Source organism: Drosophila bipectinata, chromosome 3R (genome assembly GCF_030179905.1).
Source record: "Drosophila bipectinata strain 14024-0381.07 chromosome 3R, DbipHiC1v2, whole genome shotgun sequence".
In the NCBI taxonomy this organism is placed as follows: domain Eukaryota; kingdom Metazoa; phylum Arthropoda; class Insecta; order Diptera; family Drosophilidae; genus Drosophila; species Drosophila bipectinata.
In genome coordinates, this window is record NC_091739.1 from 23,930,976 (window position 1) to 23,949,992 (window position 19,017).

The 19,017-nt window shown below is 42.6% G+C and overlaps 1 protein-coding gene across 7 annotated transcripts in view; it reads right to left on the reverse strand.

The window, feature by feature from the left end:
* The window catches only part of LOC108126518 (irregular chiasm C-roughest protein), a 116,093-nt gene that overhangs the window by 10,693 nt on the left and 86,383 nt on the right, over nucleotides 1-19,017 (reverse strand). For 5 of the 7 annotated variants that reach the window (XM_017243139.3, XM_070282283.1, XM_017243135.3 and 2 more), the window contains 4 exons: nucleotides 17,378-17,551; nucleotides 16,747-16,860; nucleotides 15,509-15,542; nucleotides 13,208-13,433 (listed from right to left, as the gene is read on the reverse strand). In XM_017243139.3, coding sequence (XP_017098628.2) covers nucleotides 13,208-13,433; nucleotides 15,509-15,542; nucleotides 16,747-16,860; nucleotides 17,378-17,551 — 548 coding nt within the window. Of the gene's footprint in view, nucleotides 1-3,530; nucleotides 3,809-13,207; nucleotides 13,434-15,508; nucleotides 15,543-16,746; nucleotides 16,861-17,377; nucleotides 17,552-19,017 lie in introns of those variants that run through there. The other 2 variants (XM_017243140.3, XM_017243138.3) reach the window with 2 other exon arrangements.

The following is a 19,017-nucleotide window of genomic DNA, read 5'->3' on the forward strand; positions in this document are numbered from 1 at the left end:
ATTAACTTTGCCAATGCAGGAAAGAGTTTGATTAAAAAAAAATTAAAATAAATAAAATTATACGGAGCACAACAACTAACAGGCGACAGAAACGAGATAGACAGAGACACCAAAAAGAGATGGAACTATACTGAATAATATAAATTATAATTTTTGTTTGTGGCTGCAGGTGAAATGCTTAATTCAATTTCAGTCAATTTACGTTAATATTTTTTGCTAGCTAAAACATTTCAAATGGCAATTAACCGAAACAAAAAACTGTGTATTTACAATTAAAAAAGTTTTTCTCTCTCCAACAACTAGTTGGCAACAACTCGAAAAAAGCTAAAACGAAGTTTGTTGTTGCCATATGTAAATTACTTTTGGGGTGTCGGGACGAGGTGGTGCACATCTGAAGCTCTAAGGACTAGGAGCTAAGGGCTAAGGGTGTTAAAATGCACGGGTAATTATGCTTGGCTTAGAGGCTACGACAACAAAAGCTTCGAAAAAATGTATGGTTTCTGGGCGGGATGGTGGCTAGGTGGATGGGTAGCTGGATGGATCGGGGGCGTGTTTTTGGTTAGTTGGGTAGGCGTGTTACTAGTTTTGGCTGTTTTTTGCCCTTGTATCTGGAGAAAACAGTGACGATGATGATGGTGGCTGGTACTGGTGCTGGGGAAACATTAATTCATTTACAAACTTAAATTGAACGTGAAATTATTAATTGCTTGCTTAATTAATTTATAATGAGTTTTTCAGTGGCATCTGTGCCGTGTCAGTGCAAAACAGTGAGAGAGAGAGATACAGCTATACGTATGGAAAGAGGTTGGTGGTGCAGCTAAGCAAATTGTCAATATCAAGTATACGCCATGTGTGCCATGATCAGGAAATGTTTAAAAATGAGATAAAAACATGTCGTTGGTGCGCAGGGATGTATCGTATTATGTTTTGGACATGTGTAGAAGTAATGTGGCTTGGAGTTTTAGTGTCTTTGGGGAGTTTCTTTGAGTATCACAAGAAAGACATTCAGTTAAAATTACATTATGCACTGGATGATGCGTACACTAGTGGCTAGATTGTAGTATAATTCATCGTATAGGTAAATATTTATTGATATATATGGTGTTTATTTAGATTATTGGACACAAGTATCGAAACGAAATGAGACGAAAGTAAAACTCCAATAAAACGTTCGCATTTCGCTTGCACCACATAACAAATCATGACTCAGCTCATCGAAATTTGTAGTGTTTTGGGGAATATAGAGTATATAATATAGGTAGGTAGTATTTTAATTGGCAAACCACGATCATCAATCATCAATCAGCGAGCGAACGAGCGAACGAACGAGGAACGAACGGCAGCAACTTCCGGCAGGATAAATACATATTATTATATATATATATATGTATATGTGTTTTGCGGGTGTGACTGTGACTGTGACGGAGTGTATGCTTGGATATATAGATATCAAAGTAAAAATTCAATTCAGTTCATTCGCTTATTATTACATCATGGAAAGTTCATCAAAAGAGAAAGTAAAATGTAATCCTTTACATAAATATTCATTAATATAAGATGTACATATCGTAAAGATATATGTATGTGGATTTTATATATATATGTATATATTCAAGGTCAGTCGTCAATCAATCAATCCATAATTAAACAATTTACATGTATGCGTATATATATAGAGAGAGACACAAGAGACAGAGAGAGTGAGAGAGAGGAACAAGACGAGGGTTCTGGCTGGGTGGGGTTTGCTCACCAAGTCCACGTAATCGAAATCAAAATACACTGAAACAAAACTTATTTCGAATGGGTAGGGGCTCTCGGTTTCAAATTAAAAATTACGGTTTCTCTGATTTATTTTTATTTTGCTTTCATATCGCTTCATCCTTTCGCGAATGAGCTTGCTTTTATTATCTACATTTATTGGGTCTATCGGAATCCGGCTGCCTGCTTCCGGCGATGGTCGATGGTCGTAATCGCTTGAAAGAATCTCATACGTGGAAATTGGTGAATGATTAGTAACTAAGTTTGGTTAACACAAATCACAGACATTACTTAAAAAGGATTCGCATTCAAATTCATATTCAAATTCGTATTGAAGCATATGCCAAAGTGGTTAGTGTGTGTGTTATGCCATTTGGTAGGATAGTGTGTATTTGAGTCTGTGTCAAGTGTGTCTAGGTGTCTAGGTGGGCGTGGTCAACTGATGATATCCAAGATCGAATCGTGTTATTGTCTACTTACTCACCAGCAGTCAAAACTGCCGATGGCATGTGTTAAAAATATCGTTTTCAATCAACTAACAGTAATGGAGGATTGGGTGTCTCGTGATGGATGGCGGGATGGTTGTAGGTGGGGGAAAAATCGGCGCACAGAGCTTTAAAAAATTCATAACGTTTGGGCGGGAAAATGGGGCAATGGCGGGGTAACTGGGAGCGCAGAGCTCTCATGAATAAATCAGAACCGAAAAAACGAAAAACGAAAAACATGTTTTATTGTTCCATATCCATCCGTACATACAAAGAGAAAATTATCCAAATGTTTGCACAAGGCATGGCACATGGCACATGGTACATGGAACACACACACACACGCGCATTCGAACGCACGCACACAGACAGCGACATAGTGGGAATACAATGAACGAAATCAATATTAATAATAATGCCCAATGCAATATTAATGGGAAACTCAACTGAAAAAGTATTAAGGCACACAGAACTGAATACATGTGAATACGAGTATGAATTAATATTAACACGCACACACGCATTCGCAATTAAATTGTTTTTATTCGTTATAAATTTCATTCATAATGTGTTACTTATGCTTTTTTCCCTCCTTGCAATTTTTTTTTGTATTTGTTTTTCGTTTTTTTTTCTATAAATTACTTGCTCTGCATTATTAATAATTATTGTATAAATATTTATATAACTTATTTGTTTGCAGGGTTTTTGTTTTCAGTTTTCTTGCTTAAACAATTCCATAAAGATTGCTATAAATAAAGTACGAACAAATAAACCAAAATGCCACAAACACGAGACAGAGCTAGAGCCAAAATGGGAATATAATGGATATTTAAAACTAAATCGATTAAAGCTAGTACGAGTATATGTGTTGCTGGTGTACGAAGGGGGAGTAAGGGGTACTCTATTGGCTAGTTTGACTAATTTTGTCTGCAAGGACGGTAATCAAAGTCTTCTAGTAACTTATTGATCAAGGAAATGCAGATTTTCAATATTAAAATGTTTCGTAATTATTGCGGAAAATTTCCCAAACTAACTTTTACGTTTTGAATGCAAATTTTTAAAAATTACTTCCTGATACAGGGGGTCAATATTATTTTCCTAATAATCCATTGCATTAATCAAGTCCACGGGTAACAGCGGGTTTACCTAAACTATGGGTTATCATCTGAAAGAGGTTTTTTAAAATTAAAAAGTAAAAGCTTGGTGCAGGAGAAAAAACTCGGAGGAAGGTGAGTAAAAACATCAGCACTTGCAGAAGTTAGTAAAATAAACGCAAAAACAAAACAGTTACAAAATCAGATTCATTTTATTGAAAATAAATTGCTTTTGCTAAAATAAATATTAAGATTAAGATTAATAATTTTATTATACATAAACATAAATTAATACGAGGTGCATACATTTATACATTGCTCTGAATGGAGATTCAACTAAAATCGTATCGACTTGGATCAAGTTTCGGTTTCGGCTCCGTCTTCGGCCTCGGTCAGATCTTGGCTCGACCTCGGTATCTGAATTCTAATTGGCGTCTGCAGACGCTCGGTTTCGTATATTTTTACCTTTAACTAAATGTAAGGGTATAAATGTAGGCTTGCTTAAATATTAATTTGGTATAAAAATAACACACAAAATTCAAAATACAAAAGTACAAAAGGTGTGGTGGCAGTATAAATTGGACATTTAACATACAAATCAAAACAAATAATCAAGCTCAGAACCACTAAACCGAAAATTGGTTACACACACTTAGGGGAGCTTATCATACCATACACAAATGAGGTGGACAAACAAATGAAATTAAATATTCTTTGACACAACTTTACTCTTTGCTTTGCACGCAAACAAATAATGAACGTGATTTTAAATGAAACCGAAACTCCGAGGAAAAAATCGGCTTCGGAATCGGAATCGAATAACGTGCCGTAAAAATATTGAAAAATTAAATATGCACAAAGTGCATGTTGCTCTTTTTACTTCGATTTCTGCACTCCTCTTCTGATTATTAATTTTGTTAATTAAATAAAACGCTTTTTTTACGCCTCTTTTTCATTCGGACTTTAATTAATTTCTGTGCGAATACAATTTAAAGAGAATTTCGTTCGACAATATACGTTCGAAGAATTTATTTATGGCTCGGACATGAATGCAAACCAATTTTGTGACTGACAGCGAAATGAAATTATTATAATTGCGCATTATGATGATTGCTGTTGTGGCGATGGTGTTATTATTGTTATTATTTGCACTGCTTTTTGATTTGTTTGCGCTCTGATGCGAATTATTCAGCAAATCGAGTGTGGGCGGCCGAATGGATTCGAGAGCTGGACTCGGTCCTTAATTGCTTGTAATTAACTACCATAATTGCCGCAGAAAAATTGTTCAAACTGGCGGAGCGTGAAATGTGAACAGATACATTCAACATAGTATTGATCTTTAAGGACTGTTTGCTGTTCATTTACGAAGGACATGAAACAAGTCAGCTTGATCTGTTTCTGATTGGCAAATGTATATAGGCTTTGGCTTTTTAAAGTCCACTTAATAGCTGCATGGTTTTTGCGAAAATTTTAAAAAAGGATTAGTTTCCTCCGAGCATCTAAGCCATTTCCTTGTGAGTGAAAAAGTGCTTTGCTTGTGTGGGGGTGAGCATGCGTGTGCCATTGCTTGTGTGTGAGTGTGGGCTGTACTGGTGTTTGTGCGTGTGTGCAGGCCAAAAGATTGCAACAAATACCTGCCAAGGTGAAAGCTTAACTGGATTTGGATTCGACCAACTCGTTTCGGCCTCTTGGCACTGCATAACCAAGGAAACAAGACATTTTTGAAAGTTTGAAAATGGTTTACATGTATCAACAACTAATTGGATTATGCGATTAGCCAGAAACATTATTCAACTTGGCATGCAGCGCCCGATCTGTTTGCTTTCAGGCGTTTCAGGCATAAGGCGCGCAAAATTGCTAAATGATGCAATGGAAACGTTTTGTTGACTCGGGAAAATTACGCTGCGCTTAACAAATTGCATGGAAATGTCTGCGCCAGCAGACGGATGGGCCAAAACTTTTGGCCAACTTAAGACGGACTAGCCTTGGTTCTGGTCTTGGTCCGGGTCCTGGTCCTGATCCCGATTCTGTTTCTGGTACTGGTTCTGGTTCTGGGGGCCATTTGTCGGACAGAAGTTGCAAGTTGCTTGTGATTTATGCACTGACAGTTTGTGGTGCGTGCCTGGGCCTTTTATTTATGAGTTTTGTTTCTGTTTCTTCGTTGGATCGCAAACAAATGTTAAAGTATGCAAAATATAATGGTATTTACTCTGGGCTCTTCAATCCGTCTGCTTTCTTTCCTCTGCGGTTAATTAAAATGCAGGAAAACTTTCGGATCAAATTGTTACACAGGACACAGTAAACAGCACACACCCACACGCATACACATGCCGCACGAGCCAGGATTCAAAATGCAAAGAAACGAAATTACCTCATGTATGTATGTATGCGTGTACGCACACGCAGACATCCAAGGATATTGTAAGTAGTAAACAAGTAGTAAAATCTGATGTATGTACTTGCGGCAATAAAAATAATCACAAGAATCGTAAAAGGAAGGCAGGAAGCAAGCCAAATCATAACAATAATAACAACACGAATAAGGTGTGAGCAATGAGCAGGAGAGAGAGAAAGGTAGATAAACACAGAAAGAGATAGAGATGAGGAAAGCACACAAAAATCTGGTTACAGACGTTCACATTCTCAGTTTGTGGTTACATTCTCAGCTTGGGCTGCGATTCAGCTAAGGAGAAGAAAAAACAAAATTTAGGATGGCTGGTCGGTGGGAAGGGTAGAAGGTTAAAAAGAAAGATAAGGCCAAAACATGTTGCAGGTTGTTAATCAAACAAACAAGCAGACAAACACACGACAAGCTAACGTTGCATGTTGGACAAAACGAAAGTGTAAATAATTTCGACACGCGCGCGCCCAAAAGCAGGCAATAAAAACTTGATTATGGAATTCGCATTGCTGGCTCGCATGACTCTTGCTTTTGTTTGTGTTGATGTTGCTTATGTTTTTGCTAAAGACTGTCACATACAAAAGTGTTTTCTGGACGGAAACGGAAATGGTAACTAAAGTACACATACATACAATATACAAAATGGAAGAATACTAACGTAAGCGCAAAAGGATAACAGAAATAAGAGCAAAAACTTAAAAACTGGAATGAATCAAAAACGTTTTGGGAACGTAACTGGAATTGTTTTGAGTTGCACAAAATGCATCGAGCACAGACAGTTGTTTACTGGATTACAGCATTACGGCATTACTGGATTACTGATTACTGGATTATTTGCTTTGATTTAATGCTTTACATGGTTCATTGAGGGGCGGGCAAGGTAAAAACATTCCGCTTGGTGTGAAATAGAGTACTTTTGGTAATATCTTTTTATGTTTTTGATTTTGTTCGAGTATTACAATATAGTTAGTTGTTGCACCTTCGGGAATCTCAATCTCATATTGAAAAGGAAAACTAATCGAATCGAATAAATGTCGGTAGTAGTAGTATTTTGTAGTAGTAGTAACATCATTAACATAAGTTATACATACATATACATAATGTAAACTAAATGAGCATTAGCATGTTAACGTAAAACATAATGAATGCGTTCAAGATCACCTACACATACATACGCTGTATGTATCAATAGGTACCATATATATTTATATATATAAATAGTATATATATAACTATATATATAATATTTACGTGTGTGTAATGTAGAAAATGCTATATATATATATATCGTACTTAAATAAACTCGGCCATTGGCCTCTGATTTTTTGTCATTTTTGGTTTTCCTTCATCTTGCATTACTTAAACGTAAACAAACGTAAACACACGAACATAGGACTTAGGCATTATAGGTATATATGTGTAAAAGTATATAGAAATATATAGAAAAGTGGAAAAAATTCAAGTTGTACAAAATGCACGCTTGGCGGCAGTTCTTGTCCTGGGCACAGGTATATTCAAATCGAGTGTGCACGTGTATCTGTATCTGTCGGTTTGTGTCCATTGCAGTCGGTAAGTTAACAAAAATACAGCTCAAGTAACAGTGTTATTTTTACAAATTCACATTAACTTTTTCTCTGCTAACTTTATCGCTGAAGCAAAAAATTATTTTTCTGGTAATCAGCCTCACTTTAAACTTCGATGTAAGCTATTTCAGTAATGGCCCTTTTACACTTCAGACAGAAAAACTAAATGCATAATATATTGATTGGAATTCACACCTACTTAAGACAAAGCTATTGGACATTTGTATACACCTAGTTGATGTCTATGGGGATAGTTGACATTCCTGCTTTTGGGCAAGAGATTTATTGCCGGGCAAGACAAATGAGTTGGCCTTATCAGCGGTCGAAATTAATGTTAAGATACCTGTCCCTCCATCCATCTTATCCGCTCGTCAGTGGAGCTGCAATCGCATCTCCTCGTTGTCGTCAAAGTATGTAATTTTAATTTGACTTTTATTAATTTATATGTTGCATCATGTCGCTGCAGATGCGAGGCGATGCGAGACTCTGCCTTTGCCGATAAGTTGATGGTGAGCCATAAAGCAGCCAATGAATTATTATTGTTGCCGGCGAGCAAACAGCCATTGAGGCGGCACCAGGCATTAAGCCAACATACTATATACAATCGCAGAAGGAGAGAATGGAGAATGGCGAGTGGACAGGCACGTTGACAGGACGAGAACTTGCACAGAGTCCTGGGCATGCATTATGCAGCAATTGCTGTTGTCAACTGACAGTGCTGCGAATGCAGTGAAGGCAGCTGCCGCCTGCCAGTAAATTAAGCGGAAAAGTGTGTTGCGGCAAAGGGTGGCTTGGGGATGCCAATCCGAGCATCGGGGATCGGGTATAAAGCGGAACCCAACAAAAAATAAGGCAACACGATCTGGACGATGCCTGGTCGCTGGCAGTATTATTTGCTGCAGTCGGAAATAACTCAACCGCAAATGAGATAAATTGCGCGCACACAGATAATTGCATGGAGGCCCCCAGACGGCGTTGTGGCATGGAAATGAAATACATTGCACAAACGGAGCGTTGAATTATTTTTTTCGTAGCCCAGTACCCCGCCGTCTCGCAGCTTTTTGCAATTTTTATACAAGTGTATTTCGTTTTCCGCAAAGCATTCAGCCTTTTTGTTAGTCTCCAGAGTGTGCGGGTATGTGTTTTTTTTTGGCCACTGGGAAAATATTTATGTGGTTGCGAACACACAAAAATACCACCGAACGAAGGGACGGATGGGTAATGAGAAAATATTGCGCATACGCACTGTAGGCCAATTAAAGTCGATCGCTGATGGCGCTCTGCTTGCTCCGGGAAAAAAACTGCAGGGTGGCTAACAGTTGTAGTTGTATTTACAATCGGAATATTTCCAAAATTTGCTCTGCAACTCAATTTTGTTTAACATAATTACACGTTTTCGTAGCAAGTGAATAATTTTTCATTTCGATTCGATTCGTTTCGTTTTATCGAGTGGAAGCTCTCAGTGCTCTTGATATTCCTTTATAAAATTCAACAAACTCTGTCAAGAGTTTAGTTTTCTTTTGCAGAACTTCATATAAATACGAATATATATTTATGTGGATACTTGATAAAGGTATGTAGTTGTAGTTATGTACTTTATGGTACTTGTAGTAACTTTGCTCAAGTTGTTTTACAAAATTAGAAACGTAACATCGATTGTGGGGGCGGCTAATTGAAGTTGAGTTTAAGAAATGCTGCTATTCCCGAAGGATATGGGTGACTTACGCACAATGGTATTGTACTCTTTACGGATATACATACATACATACACATACACTAGAGAGGAGAACGCGTAACTTGGATGCGTGTATTGATTTAACTATAAATTTGATTTACGCTGCTTCGCTAAGATTGTGACTAATAAATTTAGGCTATGCTCTATGCTAAACACGAATCGCATGTCCTTCTTTACCGCAATCATTAAATCTTTGTCGGTTTTAATTGAATTGTTGCATTATTGTCGTAGTTTACGTTAATTTATCCTCCTAACATAATCAACTGGATAAGCATCGGTCTATGCAAACGATTTCACTTTCTCCCCTTTATATATCTTTAATATTTTTTGTTAGCTGATATGATAAGAATAATTGGCTTCTCGGCCCTCTGCGCCTGTTTCCCCTTCACATATATTACACATCGAACGTTGATGGTTCGGTATCTATAAGTTTGTATCTGTAGCTGTACACACGAGTCCTAATCAGCGTAGAAGCGAATGTGCCAATTTGTAATTGTAATTTTTGGCAAGGCAAACAAAAAACGAAACAGAAAGAATTCGAGGACTCTTGCAATTTGAGGACTCTCTGGTCCCTCCATCGCTATAGCTGTGTATCTCGTGAGAATGTATCCCCACCTATCGATTGGCCGCTAACACTCATACTCCAGGATGAACCCCTCCCCGCCCTTGGACGAGGACCTCGCATGTTGCTGGTGTGCTGGCGTCGTTCCGCTGGTCGAGGCTGCTCCTCTGCTCAAATTTACTTGCGACAACATTGCGGTGGCCGTTAATTTGCCATTGTAAGCGAGGGCGGGCGTCTGTGTGGGTGTGGCGCTGGCAACGGGCGTGACCGCGCCATGGCCGTAATAGTTAAGAGCGGAGGTGAGCGGTACGGGTTGCTGCTGGCCACGACGGAGCTGATGCTGATGCTGCTGCTTGGCCATGTAATCTGTGCTGGTATTTGCTGTTGAATTTCGCAAAGCGATGAAGGTGTCAAAGTTGTCCGCGGTGGAGGAGGCATTCGAGGTGCTGGAGTTGCGCCGATTGCTCCCCAAATGATGATGCTGCTGCTTGGCGCCGGTGGGTTGCAGTTGCATGTTGAGCTTTAGTTGGTGATGTTGCTGCTGTTGGTGCTGTGACATTGACGAGTTTGATGAGGAGGAATTGGACAGCGAAGAGGAGTTGACGGAATGCGCAGGCGGATGCTGCTGCTGATTTGCATAGTATTTGCGCAAATTCTCCAGCATGTAGCGATTGTTTGCATTTCCGACTGAGCTGCCGCCGCTGCTGCCGGGAACCGATGTTGCTGCTGCTGTTGCGGCTGCTACCGCTGCTGCTGTTTCAGCTCCTAATCCCGGCTGTGCTGTAGCTGCGGTGGGCGGCAGCGGCATCGGTATCTGCTGCTTGGTGCTGGTGGCGTAAAGGGCATCCGTGCTCTGCCCTGGCAGAGCCAAATTGATGACACTGCCTGTTGCAGCTGGTAGCTGGATTGCGGTTGCTGTTGCTCCGGATGCTCTTGACGCAGTCGTCGGTGTCTGCTGCTGCTCCATTTCCAGGCCATTTCCATAGCGGGAGGTGGCTTTGACACCCCTCGCTGTCCTTTCTCGAATCCTTTCCCGACCGCCCGCCTGATAGCTGCGGGCATAGTGAGCCTCCATGAGGTCCGCTCTTCGCTGTCGCGACGAGTATGCACCCTCCTCCGGCTCCTCGGCTCCTTCCCCCGATCTGCCAAAGCCATAAAACTCTCCCTGCTGGTACAGTGAGGAGGTGGAGCGCTGGTATCCCCTGCGACTACCTCGCTGCCGCTGAAAGTGGTCCAGGTAGCTTTCTCCACCGCCTACACCGCCGCCTCCTTCCAGGAGACTCTGGTCCTCCAGCGAGTCCTCGGCCTGCTGGTGTAGCAAGTGTTGATTGAGGGATTGGTAGAAAGTGCTCTCGGCCAGATTCTCATTATAGGATGCCGCACTATTTGGCTGATGCCAATCAGCATCCTCGCACTCGTTTACGCTGACTCGGATGCGTACGTCGCGGGCCATGTAATCGGGCTTCTCCCCGGCCTCCTCCACAGTCCTGCCTCTCTCCTCATCCTCCTCGGCTTCCTCGTTCTCATCATCGTCGTCGTAAAAGTATCTCGCTGATTTGGCGCTTTCCGCCAGCAGCAGGTCCTCGCTCTCCTCCAAAGCCAAGGCATAGCTCGTTAGGTTGTCAAAGTAGTATTCGCACATTTTGTCCGGGTGCTCGTATCGGAGATCCTCCTCCTCCTTTTCCTTTCTAGCAGTTGTAGTGGTAGTTGCGGTGGTGGGTCCGCTGAACACGGAGGCGTAGTCGGAACTGCTCATTGAGTCGGAGTTTAAGGCTGAGCTCCTGACCTTCGATTTGGACGCAATGGGCAGTGTGCCGAGGTTCTCGTAATTAGCTCCATAATTGGCCGCCTGGGACTGACTCCTCTTGTGGCGCAACCGTCTGGGCGATGCATTCTCCTTCTCCGGTGCCAGATCCGTGTCCGTATCTGGATTGGCCTGTTTGGCCAGAGCTCTTCTTTGGGCGCCACTTACCCGACCCACGGAATGGGCCGTTTGTTTGGTGGTGCTCAGCTGGTGGTCGAAGTTCTGCTCCAGATAAGCATCCAGGTAGTGCAGATTCTTGCTGAGGTCGATCTCCGACTTGTAGCTCTTGTAGATGGTGGCCTGCTTGCATCGAGACTCGTAGCTGGATATGTGCGCCCGGTCGCTGATAAAGCGGAAGCTCTCGTCCTTGGCCAGCGTGTGGAAACCGCTGAACTCTGAGCCACCCATCGATCCACCATCGCCGTGGCCCGCCTTGAAGTTCCGGCACTTGTCGCGTATCTTCTGGATTCCCTGGCGTGTCTTGGCCTGCAGACGTTCGAAGTAATTCGCTTTGGTTACTGGAGAAGTGCTGGTTTGGTGGTTTAGTCGTGGGTGGTAGGCCGTGTGCTGAATGTCGTAGGCACCACCGCCCGAGGTCCGCATGCTCTGGATACTATGCGTCCGGTTGGGGTAGCTTAGCTTGAGCTTGGGCAGCGAAGGCGGTTCCTCGGCAGCCCGCTGGTGCAGCTTGCGTAATGAAAGCTGCTTGAAAATGGCTCTCGATCGCTTGGGCTTGTGGGTTCCAGCAGTGCCTCTCCTTCCGGCCAAATCCTCCGATTCGCTGACAAAGTCCTGCCGCTCGAAGCGTCGCACTGGTACTCCGTGAAGATAGTGGTGATCCGGCGGGGGATTTGGCTGCCTCGAGGACTCAAAAAGTCGACGCAGGCCTCTTCCCCCCTGCCGCTGGGGTCGCGCACTGCGTGCATTGGCTGCACAACGTAGTCGGGTGTTTACGCTCAGGGTTAGAATTTCGTCGTCGTGAAAGATGGAGAAGGGGTTCGTGATCACCGTGGAGCTGTCAGCTGACGCCCCCATAGCCGCCGCCTGATGCGCGGTGGGCGTAAGACTGCTTACGGATCTAGTCTTAAGGCTAACGCTATTCCTAGGCCTACTTATGGCTACACCTTCCTGCTGCTTACTCTCTAGTACAACTACAACTTTGGCTTCACTGTGTTGGTTCGGCAAGGCCTGCAAGCGCCCCGCCACCTGGCCCAGGTCCGTCTCAGAGCGAGAGCGGGATCGGTGGGGCGCCGGCCTCCGCTGGCGGTAGAGCTCCTTAAGGGAGTTGCTCTGCTTGCGGAAGCGGTAGAACGGATTGTTAATGCTCAGCTTTTGGAGCAACACCTGCGTCTCCTCGGGGGTCAGAGGTCCCGCCGTCTCCCCGACCACCGGGTCACCCCCACTAGTAACGTTCAGATTGAGCAGCTTGGCTGCCGCCTGGGGCTTCATCTCCCTATTCATATTGTTCTCCAAGTCTTTCCTGCTACTTAACGAACTGCTGGCCTCACTGTTGTTGCTGCTGCTGCTACTTTTGGCTACCTCTAAAGGATTAGTCTGGCTATCGCTATTGGTCAGTGCCGTTGTGGTTGTGGAACTTTTGTTGTTGTTGTTCAGGATGACATTACTGTCGTCCAGTAGTTGTTGCTCGTCATGTTCGTCCTGTTCGTTCTGTGTGTTCTGTTGTTCATGTTCGTGTTTGTGTTGCGTTTGCTGTTCGTTGGTATCACTATCAATTGCCTGCTAGACTCTAGTGGGCGGTTGTAATATCATTGCAGCCATGCGTACCTTCATTGCCTCCGGCGATCCGTGGCCCGGATACTGCTGCTGCGGATGCTGGGACGCGGCATGAAGGGCTGCCGCCGCCGCAGCAGCCGCCTGTTGTTGCTGCTGCGCCTGTTGTTGCTGTTGCTGCTGCTGCTGGTGATGATGGAAGCCGGCGGGCGTGGTGTAAATCGAATCTCCTTGAGGGCCACTCGTGCTATCCGAGCGGGATTTCAAATCAGCTTTCTCGCTGCGGGCGAAACGAGAAACGGGAAAAATAAGAGACAGAGCAGACGAAATCGTTATCGAAAATTGTTTGCCCAAGTGACAATTGTGTGGGTGGCGGCTAAGTGGTTGGGTGGGCTTGCTATCACTGATTGCCAAATTGTATCCCTCACGCATATCTGAATATCTATTTAGTTTTGCCGCCGGCAATTGTTTACTTGGGGTTTAGGAAATTAGATACTCCCCCTCCTCTCGGTGCTCCCTTCCGAGATTGGAGCAGAAATTCAGCCTAAATGAGCCAACCGACATCGGTGGCATACAAAACGAATTTTTGGCGAAATGTGGTCGATAGTCGATGGCCGATGGACTTGGTTAGAACGGAAATTCAAAATACATTTCCGGTCTCCTTTCTATATTGATCCATGTGGTATGGCGGGTCTATAGTTATATAGACGAAATACTAGTTATTTAAAACTCCTAAACAAAACTCCCAGTGGAGGCCACGAACGGCGAATGGCCAAACAACCACTCATAACTCATGTTACGGGGGAGGTGCTCTATGAGCGATGTGTTGACCCACTCTCTTTCGTTTTGTTATTATTCGGAAACAAAGAAATATTTCAATACTCTAAATATTGAATGGGTTTCGTGAAGGGAGGGTTAGACTTTAAATCGCTAGTGACTTGAAACCGAAATGTGTGGTCTTCTAGGAACAAATTCTTATAGAACTCATGTCTTTGGAAGCTAGTGTCCTTCAAAATAGGTAGAATTATAAACCTATAGACTTTATTTCAAAGTTAGAGTATTACTGCTGTACTTCTTGACCAAACAAAAACTTGGCTGGCCAAAAAGGCAACCCACCCGCATCCTGCCACCCACTGCATATATGTATTGAATATATGAAAAATGTATAATATTTTATGTCCCAAACACAGACGCACACACACTCACGGTTGGGGAAAGCATTTTTCATTGTTCCAGTGCCCTGCATGGCACTATAGGAAATATGACCACTTTTTCTGGCCAAAAATAATATCTCAAGAACGAAACAAGATATTTAAGTTCTGATTTTTGATTTGAGTTCACATGGTCAATAGATTCAAGATTTTAAAAAAATGTGGGCGTGGCACCGCCCACTTTTTAAGAGACACATTCTAACTCAAAAACTAAGCAAGATATTTAAATTTTGATGTTTGATTTGAGTTTATATGCTCAAAAGAACTTAGAAATGAAAAAATTGTGGGCGTGGCACCGCCCCCTATTTAAAAATAACATGCTAACTGTTCGGTTTTGCACTAGTCTCACAGCTAACAGATTCACATTCAAGGTGTTGAGGTTGCCTCCTTAAATTATGAATTTCTTCGAAAGTGCATTTTTATGCATATTCATATTTCACTCATTTGAAGAAAATTAAACAATCTACAACATGGACTAAATTACATTGTCCGACTCGGCCTGAATTAGTTTAAATCTCTTTTTAAAAATGTGATTTAATTCAAAAAATTTCTGTTGCTAGACTACTTACATTTTCACTTTATTAAAAAGACAACACAAGTTTTTTGGACACTTCACATACACAAACACATAATACAAACCGCATTGAGAAGTATTAATTTCAAAACTTTTGATTTTGTCCATAAAATTTTCAGTATTTGCGTTTTTAAAATAGCACCAAAAAAACTTAAATTCTAAGCTCATGCAAATGTTAACATCAACAGCTGTTTTTAACAGCTGATTTTTTCGCAGTGGCGCCATCTATGGAAATTTCTGGTATGCAACATTAAAAATTAATCTATTGTGAATGATATGCAGTTAAAATTATTTATATTCTTTAACTTTCAAAAAATGGTTTTTGGCCAGAAAAAGTGGTCAAATTTCCTATAGTGCATGGGTTACTGAGCTGCCGGATGCGGCCAGTAGGGGCGCATAAATTGGCACGCCAGCGCCACCTGTTGGCTACTGGAGTCGCTGCATAAAAATATATCAAAACGGTCATTTATCTATGGCTCTGGTGTAAAGGCAAGCCAGCGGGTGTGCGAGCGTGTGTGTTTCGGCGAGAACGGGGCAAAAGGGGTGTGTAAGTATTACGCTTCAACTTACCTGTCTTTATCCGATGATTTATAGCCCGTGGAACCTGCGCCATGCGAGGAGGAGCGTGAAAGAAAAGGGGAGAAATTTCATATTAGAGCTGGCAATATTCAGGAATATAAATTCCGTCCATTATGTGTAGGGTATTGTGTGAAGGGTGTGGTTGCCTGTCAGGGTCTGGTTGCAAAATAGTAGAAATTAGCTGTGAAAATAACGCTGGCAATTTACAATTGGACAGATAGACAGACAGATATTTGCTAAATTTTACCCCAACATTGTGATAAATGAGCCAGCGACTTATTGATTGCCAGAAACGTGCAAATTCCCGCCGAGGCGTTTGCAAATTTTGATGGATCTCGTAGGGGTGGTCTCGGCATCTCCAACAATCCATCTAGCCCCACATATAGTAGTATCCGAGAGTATCAGGTCGCACTTGAGAGATCTGTCAAGCGGCATTTGACAACTGGAAGGCAGCTGCACCAGTCAGACAGCCAGTCAAATTGACAGCTTGATTGACAACTGAAAAATTGCGATTAGGTGCCAGGGCTCAGCTCTAGAAGTGCAGAGATGAGCTGGATGTGTGCTGGAGCACCTCGAATGTCCTTGGGCAATGGCAAAGTTCCTTCTGTCTTTGCCCTTCGCTTGCGACTCCTTGTGCAAATTGTTTTACAATTGTAAAAAGTTTTGTCTGCGTTTTGATTTCTAATTAGGCAGTGCCCGAGCTTAAAGTTCTTTTCCACAGACAGCGCTGGAAGAGCTAAAAATGTTGGGCCAGCAAACAAAAAGCCAACTCGAAACCCTTAACCCTTTTGTTAAGGGAAGCACAAGAGGGAGAAACAGGAAACGGAGACTGACCGCAGGCGTTGGACGCTAATGAATATTTTATGAGATTTATTTGAGTTTCGAGTTTCTACTAGAAAAGTAAAATAAAAAGGCGAACACAAACACACACACACACACACAAAGAAATGAAGGAGACGCATCCATCCTGGCAGCCATTTTTTCCGCCATTTCCCCAGCTGCCGTCTCGCATTTCACTTCTTTGTGTTCTGGCAAGTTTTTGTGTTTTTGCAATTAGTGTGCCAGCGGTTAGGGGAGGACGCCAAGGGAGGGATAAAACAGGCGTCGTAATGAAGAGAGAAGTTTTAATTGTCGCGGCCTTGACAGCCAGGCAGTGCAATTAATACAGGCCCGATGATTGTTCAGCTTCTGACGCGTCCCCACTTCTCCCGCTTAACCACAAAACTTACCCTTGAAGCAGCATCTCTTGCTCTTTATGGCATAAATGCAGAGGCATACCAACAGGAGAATGGCCGCCATGCAGCCCCCGGCCACGCCCATTAAATAGCTCATCTCGTAAGGTTCTGTCCATCCGGCAGATTGGGGCGGATGATTTCACGTTCGATGTGGTTGAAGTTATTGTCGTTGTGGCGGCATCGTGTTGAATTTGCAAACATTAAATGGAATTTTCATTTTTATACGTACAAGTTACAGAATGTTTATGTATTGTAAGTAAATGTGAATGTTTTTAATTAAAATCGATGGGAATTGATGTAATGGATATGAAAATATTTGATGAGCTTGTATACACTCAGAAACACTATGGAAATCATAGAAGATTTTACAATATCTATAATAATAATTGAGTATAAAGTTTAAACGCCAAAAAGACTAATGAATAAGATGTATTTTTTCCTTTAAATAATACCTTTTCCAATAAAAAGTAGTTATATTTAAAAAGACTTCTGAGTGTATACAAGAGCGTGTAAGTAGTCTGTAAATATTAAATATTTTAAGTGCAACTGTGAAGTGTATGATGTTGTTAAGGTGCTATGAATGGCTGTTGATGGGGTGGAATAAATAAATAAAAAGTCTATGCACCTGCAAACGTACCCTCCACAATCAGGTGAATGGCGTGGCGATCGGTGCCCCGCTCGTTCTCCACCTCTAGATAGTAGAGCCTCGAGTCGTGCTCGTTCGTGTGGAGGATATTCAGGGTGGACTGGTAGCAGTCCTCGCGGCTGTCCGGCTGCATGTCGTCGGCCCGGAAGCGATCTGCGGGGGAGGAAGCAAAAGGATTGTTCTTACTCTGCGAATGGCTTATGCGGCTGGCTAAGTAATTGCACTAGAATTGCACACAATTTGTCGGCGTCCGACATTAATCATTCGACTCGATGGGCTAACTAGCAAGGGAACACTGAAGTGGATGCGAAATGCCAAGGAGTGAGAGCCAACGGATGCCTGCAATGTGATTCGCTTGATTTGTGTCAGTGGCAGGCGAACACGCAGGATTACACGCACGAAGGGCATCCAAGGATGGACACGGGCAGACAAGCTGAAAATGAAGAATAATGCGAACCAGAGCCAGAGCCAGCCAAGCACCAGTGGTGCCAAAATGGTTGCTTTATATTCGAGTTTAAACTATGTTTCTTGAATTTTGAGTTTGAAGAAAAATATATCCTATGCTTTGGTAGCTTCTATACATATCTTAAAACTGTAGCAGGATTGCTACTTAGGGTATATATATATTAGCTATAAGTGTATTGTATAACTGTAAACTGTTAGTGTAAGTCGGTGTCGTTGGCGGTTGTCGGTTCTGGCTCTCTCTCTCTGGTGCTCTCATCGCTCTCATTGCTCTTTCAGCGAGCAATGAGGGTTGATGCTGATCACGAGTTGAGAGCGGAGTCAGTCGAACACCAGCAGCGATCCGAAGCGGATCTAGTCAAGAATAATAAATAAACTAGAATAAGGAAAGTGTTGGTGTTTTACTCCAGGGACATCGTTATATCCCTACAAAATCAGAAGTGGGCCGATCTCGTGCCAAATAAACAATTAATGACAATTAATTATAATCAAAATGGATGTTAGCAACGCATCAATTGCGCAATTAAAACGGTGGTTAAGTGCGTTACGGCTACCAACAACGGGAACGAAGAGCGAATTAATATTACGTTTGGATAAAATGTCAACGGAAACGCGTAATTATCTGGAAGCAATTAGGAATCAAGACGAAGACGGCGATGGAAACAACGATAAAGACGAATATGAAGAGGATCTGGAATTAGAAAGCCAAGAAAATGACAACGATAATGGCGACGAAGACAGAGGCAACAACAACGACAAAGCTGGAGTCCAAGAAAACGAAAAAGTCAGAGGCGAAGGAAACGACAAACACGAAGGTGGAACTAAAGGAAAAGATGGCGATAAAAATAAGAGTAAAGTTGGCGGCGATCAAAGCGGAAAGGACGGAGACAGAAGAAACAGCAAAAATGGAGGCGAGAGCAGCAGCAAAGACGGCGGCGAAAACAGCAGCAACGATGGCGGCAGAAACAATGACCACGACGGCGGCGAAAACAACAACAGCGATGGCGGCAGAAACAACGATCACGACGGCGACGAAAACAACAACAGCGACGGCGGCGAGGGAGAAGACAAAGATGGAGATCATGCACGCAATGACAGGAATGAAACCGGCAGAAGCGGCGCAAAAGAAGGCGCCACTGAAGAAGTGAAAAGAGGCA